This window comes from Lolium perenne, chromosome 5 (genome assembly GCF_019359855.2).
Source record: "Lolium perenne isolate Kyuss_39 chromosome 5, Kyuss_2.0, whole genome shotgun sequence".
Lineage (NCBI taxonomy): Eukaryota > Viridiplantae > Streptophyta > Magnoliopsida > Poales > Poaceae > Lolium > Lolium perenne.
The window spans coordinates 256695556-256706014 of record NC_067248.2 but is presented as its reverse complement, the minus strand read 5'-3'; the positions used below and the strand labels follow the sequence as shown (position 1 = coordinate 256706014).

At 43.1% G+C, this 10459-nt stretch overlaps 1 protein-coding gene across 1 annotated transcript; it reads left to right on the top strand.

The window, feature by feature from the left end:
- The first annotated feature begins 2465 nt into the window (after positions 1-2465).
- LOC127302806 (disease resistance protein RGA5-like) lies at positions 2466-10234 on the top strand. Its single transcript, XM_051333438.2, has 10 exons — positions 2466-2927; positions 3286-3429; positions 3535-3799; positions 3929-4157; positions 4236-4383; positions 4493-4681; positions 5098-5218; positions 5326-5390; positions 6100-6959; positions 7386-10234. The coding sequence occupies exons 2-10, from the start codon at positions 3289-3291 to the stop codon at positions 10033-10035; spliced, it is 4668 nt and encodes a 1555-aa protein (XP_051189398.1). The 5' UTR covers positions 2466-2927; positions 3286-3288; the 3' UTR covers positions 10036-10234.
- The last annotated feature ends 225 nt before the right edge of the window (positions 10235-10459 follow it).

Here is a 10459-nt window from a genome sequence, read left to right as displayed (position 1 = left end):
AAGTAGACGCTTCCCTTCTTTGTTGCAACATCTCCATCCTAGTTAAATCCCACCATTCTTTTGTAGGCGTCCATGATAGTTGGATCCATCACGAGTGTTTTGTTATCCTCGGCAATGAGCTTCGCCATGGCCCTCTTCTCCTCGCCACTTTCCTTTCTCGCCTCCACAACGGCCTTGCGCATCTCATCTTCATGTAGTGTTTTCCACCTTGCTTGCTTCTCTTGCTTCTACATCTTGGCCAAATACAAATTTGCTTCTAGTATTTTATTCACCAACACCTCCTTGGATTTCACTATGACATCAATTTTGCCCCTTAAACTTGATGCATCGACAAGCTTCTTGAGCTTCTCTTTTGCCTTCTTGTTTCCATCGGGCTTGTCTTTGTTTCATCCTCCAAGTGGCACACAATCATATTCATCATCCAATTGGAAAAATGCACCCCCTCTTTGGTGATGCTTATTGCTACCTCAATTTCCACTTCTCGCTATGCAATTTCTAACAATGTTGGAGGTTGAACGTTTTTTTTTTCTGTGGAGGAGAGCATTTGATTGTACCTTTCCAATGCAAGATTGTCCTACAAGTGGACAATTATTTGTGAGCAAAACATATGAAGCAAGTGATTCAACTGAATCAATGAAACAATGCACAAATATCACATATATATTCATCAACTGTACAACCACTTGGAGGTGCATTACTTAATTTCTCCAAACATACATTCCAACGGATACAAGCCGTTTTGATCACGTTCCAACGACCTTGGAATGATCTGTAGTTGTGTGGTGGTGCGGGAGCAAGACGAGGCAAGAATTGAAAAAATTGTCATAAAGGCCATGGGTGTTGCGACAACGGTGTTGTTTTGAGCGTAGTTTGTTGGTATTCGGTGGTGCTACGAGAGGCTGGCAGGGGTGCTATCGGAGGTCTTCGGTGGTGCTACGAGCAGCCGGCAGCGATGCTATGACTGACCAGCGAGGATCCTACCGGAGGTTGTCGGGGGAGGGTGGGGGTGCTACCATAGGTTATCGGTGGTGCTATGAGCGGCCTGCGATGGTGCTAAGATAGCGAGGGTGCTAAAAGAAGTTGGCGGTGACGATGCTCAGTGGCGTTGCCACAAACCATCAGCGGATGTGATGGAAAACGAAGGTGATGGAAGAAGAAAGTGATGGTCATGTCACCCGGATTGGAATGCTGCCGGCGGGCATTGACGACGAGTAGCTCACGACGCTACACCAGTATAATATTTTGCTATCACATTGTATTGCTTACCATAAGTTGTTGGTGCACATAGGTAAACCCTAGTTATATAGGTTTTGTGCTTAGCAAATTAAATGCTAATTTTATTACGCATTTGTAAAGCCATATTTGTAAAAATAATTAAACCGCCTATTCACCCTGTAGGCGGTATCCATGTCCTTTCACAAGTGACGGTCATGTCAGCCGGCGGTGCATTGGCGAGGAGTAGTTCACACTGCTACAATAGTATAATCTTTTGCAACAAATATTTCGTAATTCTTAGTCAGATGCTGAAAGGAAATTAACCTCCGGAGGATTGTCAGCGCTATTCTTCTAAGCGGAGTTACGTTTCCATATTCCAAATTCAAAGATTTTAATAAACTACCTACACCAGTTCGTTTTGACCCAGATTTTAAACTATGTTCAATGGTTTGTGTAGTAGCAATAACTTCTATTACATTATTGGTGTTGCCTCAAAGTAGTTCTTGTAAATTATTTTGTTTTCTTGTGGTTTTGTTCTCTGTATTATTTTTGGAAACAAAGTACTCATTTCGATCCAAATGAATTGATTCTACTTTATCTACATACGCATATGCATGTAGTCTAGAAACTTAACTAGATAAATAGAAATTTAATTAAATCAATTAACATGAATGAGAGGGAGTACTACTATGTATTGTTGATGGGCTAAACTTGATAGTTGAAGCGCTGCAGCAACAAGGTGTCTTTTGCAGTATGTTCAAAAAAAAAAAAGGTGTCTTTGGCAGTTGAAAAATAATAACCACAGCCCCACTTGCGTCCTTCACTTTAGACTGCTTATAGTGGGAGTAACATAGCTAGTAACATCACACATCTCAAAGCATTTTGGTAACATGACATGCGAATAAATGAAAAAAAAAAGTGAGATGGTAACTAGCTATGTTACCATAACATCACACACATCAAGGCAAAATGAGTCTACAACATAATAAATGACACAATGCATGACACCCCATATAAGTAACTACCCACTATGAGGGTAGTAACCTAGACTAGTAACATGGCATATGTTACTAGTCTAAGTTACTCCCCACTATGAGCAGCCTTAGAAAAGAGTAAAGTCATTGACAGCCTACTTGAATTGATTGATATCACGGGTCGATTGTCCCTGACTCTGAAAAGCGTTCATGAATAATTCCGCTACTAGAGGAATATTTCTCAAGTTTCCGACTTTACCCTCACTGCTCCAGTCAGCGTGACGCTTCTTTCTCCTCTTACATCAGATCCAAAACAAAACGAAGCTCCATTCCCCATTCTCGCTGCAATCGCTGGCGCCTCGCCGCCGCGCCTTCCTTTCTCACGTATTTTGGGGTCCAGACGTTCTCTGGCAGCAGGAGGCCAGCGCGCGGGAGCTCGAGAACCACGGCGGCCGTGGAGGCGAGGCTTCTCGAGCTCAAGGTATTCTCGCAGCCGGAGGAGAACGGCAGGCTCAAGGCCCAGCAGGCATCGGAGCCGCGCCAAGGAGAAGCTGCGGGTGCAGTGCAAACCTGAGGGAGGCGGCAGCGCTCCGGGAGAGGGTGAACGAGGTGGCGGCAGAGGCGGCATCGCTGCAAAAGTCAACCGCCGGGCGTGAGGAGAATTAAATAGGCCTCTACTGCTCTGTCCCGCATTCCATTCCTCTCCGTTTGTCCAACTCTTCTTCCACCTTCATCCAGGTTAGGCAAACACCATCCCTGTATGCATCCACGAGAAAGCTGCTCCTCCCGTTTCCTTTCTTCTTGCTCCATTCTTTTTCATGTCATGGAGCTTACCTCTCTCAATATACCATGCTATATGGACATGTCAATTCTTCAACATGTCCTTAATTATTATTTTTTGACCAAGTTGTCCCTAATTATTAGCTGCTGCTAGATTTGCCTTAATTAATTGCTGCTGAATTATTTCCTTTTTAAGCTATATGGAAATGCCAATTATTTGTTACCCATATCTTCCAACAATACATGCATTTATCTGTTCTTTGCAAACGTTATGCTTATCCATACACAGCCACTTACTGTGTGTTATTACTACTAGGAGATGGAGAATACAACGTTGAACAGGTTACACCACACAAGTGGGGCGACATCCCAGTTCGAGTTCGCGTTGTTAGAACAGATTACTGACAATTTTTCCAAGGACCGTGTAATTGGTCGTGGTGCCTATGGAGTGGTTTACAAGGTATCATTGCTATTTGCATCTATTACTTGAGCTTTTACTTGTCAAACAAGACGACCGCTAATTACAAGTGCCCATGGACAGTATTAACGAAAAGATCTTTAACAGGGAGTCATGGACAATGGGGAAACGATTGCCGTGAAGAAGCTCAGCTACATGCCTCCAGATCATGTCAGTGGGAAACAATTCCATAATGAGTGTACTAACCTTATGAGGGTCCAACATCAAAATATTGTTCGGTTAGTTGGCTACTGCAATGAAACACATCACAAATCTATTGAACTTACTGGAGAACTTGTTTTTTGCAAAGAGAATAAAAGAGCTCTCTGCTTCGAGTACTTGCAAGGCGGAAGCCTGGACAAACACGTCTCTGGTGAGATCATGCATTGCATAGGAAATATTATTATGCATGAAGAACAAAAATCTCACTAAACTTATTATCTATTTTAATCAATCCATCAATTGTCGTCTTTGTAATAACCCATCATGTTTACTTCTACAGATGAGCCATGCAGACTTGATTGGGACACGTGTTACAAAATAATTAAGGGAGTCTGCGAGGGCTTAAATCACCTCCACAATGGATACAAAGATCCTATTTTTCATTTGGACTTAAAACCTGGAAATATATTGTTGGACAACGACATGATTCCGAAAATTGGAGATTATGGTTTATCGAGACTTTTTTCTACAACCAAAACATGTACCACAACAACACCTTTGGGAACAATGTGAGTTCATACCTGATGTGAAGTAATCAACTTCTTATATTATTTTGTTACAAAGTAATAGTATTTGATACCATGCAGGGGATACACACCACCTGAATTCGCCAGCAAACAAGAAATCTCATCTAAGTATGATGTATTCAGTTTGGGTGTTGTAATAATACATATGATAGCAGGACGCAAGCACTACTATGACCATGTGGATACTCCTTCCAAAATCATTGAGCTTGTAAGTGATAAGTTTCTGAATCATGAACTTGTCTTTCATGAAGTTATGCTGTGTTTTACCCATGCTCTGTATGTAGGTAACATGTCAACATTTTGCTTCCATTTTGTAGGTATGTGAAAACTGGGAAAAAAGGCTACACGCAATGATGTGGTCACATGCATCACAAGAAATTAAGACATGCATTGAAATAGCGTTAAGATGTGTGAAGTCTGACCGACAAGAAAGGCCTACTATAAGCAATATTGTTGATGATCTTAATAGGATTGATATTGCAAAAAATTTACCGCTTACATGGAAGGTAGATCAGTGATATGTATTCACTCTATTTAGTGCTTATGTGACAGGAATGCAGCTATATTCTGGATACTTAGAATTGTGGCTGTTTTTGGTTTGTTTCAACTTCCTAAACATATCTAAGCTGCATGGTTTAGAAGAACCATGATGTTGGACACTTCACCTATGCTAAAGAACAAGTATCTGGTTACTCGTTTAATATATAAAACCTTCAGTGATGTGAAAATTGAGGTCCACTGTTTCCACTGTAATTAATTATGGGTTAGCTCAAGAGCTGATATGTGCTTCGTTGCAGTTCTGTAATCGAATCCTATTCAGTTTCACAGTAGACGTTTTTTTCTCTCTTTCATTAGCATATTTTGCATCTTTTCTACCAGATGCATTACAAAATTCGTTTGTTTGCTATTATATTTTATTCAGGGAGATATTGCGCCCAAACCTAAGATGGTTGGTGTATCTCAAAGAATACCGGTGGTGATACCTGCAACTGATATACTTACTTCAGCACAAAGGGAATCAAGAAATGTACCACCCACAAAGGGTATTCTTCACTTTATTGCTCTTATTTTAGCATTTTCCTCTGTAGTCGCTATGACATTTCACATAGCGGTGTCACTAAGTTTTCTTTGCGATCCACATGTTCTGCAGGTATAACAAACATTGCCAACCGTGAATGGAAAGAAGGAGGAAATCAAGTTGATGCTTTAATGAAAGTGAGTCATCTGTGCTTTTGACTTGCCAATGCAAATAGTTCAACTGGGTTACCGGAAACTGTTTGTTTTTTAGGAACTTCACCACTGAGAACATATACATAGAACTTCCCTAGGAGGGGAGATTTGCATCATTATGAGAGATCTCTCACTGAGTTGACTTTTGCGGAGGGATATTTTGGAAAGTTATGTTTCTTATATAACATGCCCCTCTTGATTCTGAGTATAAGCATCGTACTCATGATTATAGAAACAAATTTCAAAATTAGCAATGTTGCTAAGCCTAAGTGTGTTTGCATTGAAAGCTCTGCATATTGCTTGAGTTATTATGATGTTGTTGGTAGTGCTCTGACAGGTGGACGAGTGGATGCTCTCAGAAAAAATGTAGAACTTCTGTTGGGAAGCTACATGCTTCTGTGCAAACTTTTGTGAAGAAACAGTAGAACTGTAAACCAGTGAAAATCTTTATCATTGTTCATTGAACTGTGCCAACTAGTAAACCCTACTATATACTGTAAATGCCAAAAAATATTTCTGTATGTTTGCCACTAAAATATTTCGTAATTGGTGCGGTAGAAATTCTTTCGTGCACTAACTCCCGATCAATAATTGGTTATTGAGATCAGTTTGTTGCTGTTATTCGGCATATCTCTTAATTGGTGTATTGATCCATGATGTATAATGGAGGCTCCTGTCTGTGCTTTGATTTCAGGGAGATCTAATGGAGGCCCCGGTTTGCGCTTTGGTGGACGCCATGTTCAGACTTCCCAGAAAGCTTAATGCGCTACTTGTCTGTCACGGCCACATGCTGCCCCGGGGTGCAGCAGACGAGATATCTCTCATCAAGCAAGATCTTGAGAAGATGGTAGCCATTCTCCAAGAGCACGGTGAATCGAGAGTGCAGGATCATGCCATGATGGTCAAGTGCCTGACCAAGGAGGCACGCGAGCTGACCTATGACATGGAGGACAGCGTCGACCAGTACGAGAATGCCGCCGGCACCAGGAGATGGATATTATCTCCCTTCCGTAAGAAGTACAAGATCACTCGCCGTAGGGAGAAGACCATCAGGCTCCCAGAGAAGCTCAAGTGGCGCCTATGGATGGCCAGCAAGATCAGGGAGTTCAGCATGCGCTCGCAGGAGGCGCTTCAGCGGTACAGCTTGTTTAACCACCCTGGTGGCAATGGCATCAGCAGCAGCACTGCTTCGACTTCTACTAGATGTGACCCGTCTTTTGGCTCTTGGCTTCCCACACCGTATGGTGAGCCTGTTGGCATCATTGCCCCTCTGAAGAAGCTTGAAGAGTGGCTAGATAAGAATGGGGAGCAGAAGTTCAAGGTGGTTTCTGTTGTTGGATCTGGAGGGGTTGGTAAGACCACGCTCGCTAATGAGCTGTACCGTAGAATCAGTGGGCAATTTGAGTGCCGGGCATTTGTACGTACATCCCGAAAGCCTGATGTCAGAAGGCTTCTCATCAGCATGCTATCACAAGTTCGTCCACACCAGAGCCCCCACAGTTGGAAGATGCATAACCTGATTGCTGACATCAGGACACATCTCCAAGATAAGAGGTATACATTTTTATCTCTTGATTCATAAATCTTGCATAGCATGTTAATACTTTAACATATAAAAATTTCAGTGGTGTTTTCCCCATGTTTCTACTTCAAGAATAGTAGTCTCTAGAGCAGGTCTTTTGTGTATTTTTTTCATTATACAAACATGTTACCGCGCCATCTTAGTGCATGAGAACGGTCTGTGGTTGATGTTAATATTAGTTGCATGATTTCAGGGTTGGTGAAGAGTTTAAGCAGTTTTTCTTTTAAAGTGAGAAGTTACTGTAATTTTCTGAATCTTTATATCTTGTAGCAAGAACAATATTTATGTATGTAGTTATGCTGAACCACTTTCCTCTTCTATTCCATTAAGGATTGAATGAAATATTTCTGACTTGATATTTGCTTTTAGGCTAACAACTGTGCTAAAACATTCCTCAGGTACTTGATCGTAATTGATGATATATGGGATATGCAAACATGGGATATCATCAACCGTGCTCTGCCGGATGGTAATCTTTGCAGTGGGGTACTAATAACAACAGAAGTCGAGGATGTAGCTCTGAGATGTTGTGGTTATGACTCCAAGTATGTTTTTACAATGAAACCACTGGGTCACGATGATTCAAGCAAATTATTTTTCAACACAGCTTTTGGTCCAAAATATGAATGTCCATCCGAACTCAGTGAAGTTGCTAACAATATTATAAGGAAATGTGCTGGTTTGCCACTAGCAACAGTTATTGTTGCCAATATTTTAGTAAGCCAGATGGGCAAACACGAGCAATGGGATTATGTAAACAAATCCTTAGGTTATGGTTTGAGGACAAATCCTAATCCTGAAGGGATGAAACAAGTACTGAACCTTAGTTACAATAGTCTTCCTGAGTATTTGAAGCCATGTGTGATGTATCTCAGTGTATATGAAGAGGACTACATTGTTCAGAAGGATGATATGGTCAAGCAATGGATAGCTGAAGGTTTTATCCGTGCAATAGAAGAGAAAAACAAGGAGGAAATATCAAGGAGCTATTTTGATGAGCTTATCAGTAGTAGAATGATCCAACCTGTACATGTAAATGACAATGATGATGTTTTGTCCTGCAGTGTGCATTACATGGTACTTGATTTTGTCACGCACAAGTCCATAGAAGAGAATTTTGTCACTGCATTAGATCATTGTCAGACAACTGCAATAGTAGCTGACAAGGTTCGTCGACTGTCTCTTCACTTTGGTAATGCAGAAGCAACATCACCAACAAATATGGGTCTATCACAGGTTCGAACTCTTGCATTTTTTGGGGTCTTCAAGTGTTTGCCTTCCATTATGGATTTTGGGCTACTTCAAGTTCTAATCCTACATGTTTGGGTCGATGATGAGAGCATCAGTTTTGATCTCACTAGAATATCTGAGCTTTTTCGGCTGAGATATTTTCACGTCACATGTAATGCCACCTTAGAAGTACCACAAACCCGGATGCGAGGTCTGAAATATTTGGAGACATTGAAAATAGATGCAAGAGTAAGCGAGGTTCCTTCGGACATTGTTTATTTGCCGAGCTTGTTGCACCTAAGTCTTCCTGCTGAGACAAATCTGCCCAAGGGTATTGCCCGCATGACATCGCTTTGCACACTTGGATATTTTGATCTAAGTGTTAACTCAACAGAGAATGTGCAGAGCATCAGCAAGCTGACTAATATGCAGGATCTTCGGCTAAGCTGTTCCACAGTGCCTTCCTCTCATCTAAAGAGCAAAATGGATATTATGTGCTCCGTTATCGCAAAACTCTGTGACCTCAGGTCTCTAATTCTGGAGCCTTCAAGTGTTCTGGCCTTTGGATCTTCAAACATGAGCATTTCCTGTGAAGGCATGACCTCTCCTCCAGCATTTCTTCGGAGATTTGAGTGGTTGCCACAAATATGCACATTCTCCAGCCTCCCCAAGTGGATTGGACATCTGGTCAAGATCTGCATTTTGAAGATTGGGGTTACAGAACTTGTGAGGAATGATGTTGATCTTCTCAGAGGATTGCCTGCACTTGCTGTTCTGTCGTTGTATGTCCGAACAAATCCTATAGAAAGAATTGTCTTCAGTAAGACAGGATTCTCGGTTCTCAAGTACTTTAACTTCCAGTGCAGTATACCTTGGCTGGAATTTCAGGTAGGTGCGATGCCTAATCTCCGGACCCTCAAGCTAGGTTTCGATGCCCATGGAGAGAATCAACATGGAACCATGCCTGTTGGCATTGAGCACTTGTCAGGCCTTAAGGAAATCTCTGCGAAAATTGGGGGTGCTGGTGCTGATGACCCTGATAGAACGGCTGCAGAATCAGCATTGAGTTGTGCCATTAAAATTCATCCGGCACGTCCCACCTTCAACATACAGTGTGTTGATCGGATGTTCACCGGTCAGGATGATAATAATGGCGGGGTTCAAGAGGAAGAAAACATGACTCTGGAAAAACAATATGAGATCATGGAGGAAGACTCAATTGAACAGCATGAAATCCTTCACAGCGACTCCGGGGCGCTGGCTGGTGGCAGCCAATTAGTGAGGCAGTACCGCGGGGTGCGGAAGCGGCCGTGGGGCAGGTTTGCGGCCGAGATCCGGGATCCCGCGAGGAAGCAGCGTCTCTGGCTCGGCACCTTTGACACCGCTGTTGAAGCCGCGCGGGCCTACGACGTCGCTGCATTACACTACCGTGGCCGCTCCGCGCGTCTCAATTTCCCCGAGGTCGGCGTACGCGTCGACACGCTTCACTCCGGTGGCGGCCGCCCTCCAGTCGCCCCATGCCCACCGTCGACAGCGATGTCCAAGAGTCAGGTTACTTATGAAGAGATCAGCGGAAGTGTGACTGGATTCCGCGAGGCAGCAAGGGGAAGTGGAAGTGTGACTGGAGTCCGCGAGGTGGCAAGGGGAAGCGGAAGTACGACTGGATCTGGCTCTGGCCTCGTGTCCCCTGCGATGTCAGAGAGTGTGGTTACGTACAATATGGCCAGCGGAAGTACGGCTGGTTCTTGGAGTGCCCCTCCTGAGGCAGACACGAGCTCGACGACGGATGACCTCTTGGACCTGAACCTCACACTTTGATGACTATGCCGAGAAAATCTATCTTAACCGTGTCCAGTCCACAAAGGCCTTGATATTTGGATCCCATGTACTCCGTAGCACCTAGTTCACCTAAAAGACGGAACTATGGCCATGCATTATATTTTAATTCTTTACTGCGACTACTATCTGAAGGAAGATTTAGGTCGCCTGATTTTATCTGAAGCTGTCTGAGATTCCAGACCTGGATGTGTGCCTGCCGTCGCAGATCAGCTTGAGAATTTTGAAATGAGACAAGGGGATTTCCCAAGCCTGCGGCGTCTGTGCTTTGTAGTGTGAAGTCTTGCTTCACATCTGCCAGTAATCGAACAAGGAGCTCTTCCAAACCTCGTCTCACTCCAACTTCTCTGCCCCGGTCTAGTTGGTCTCTGGCATCCAAATTAGACACCTGAAACATCTTAAGGAT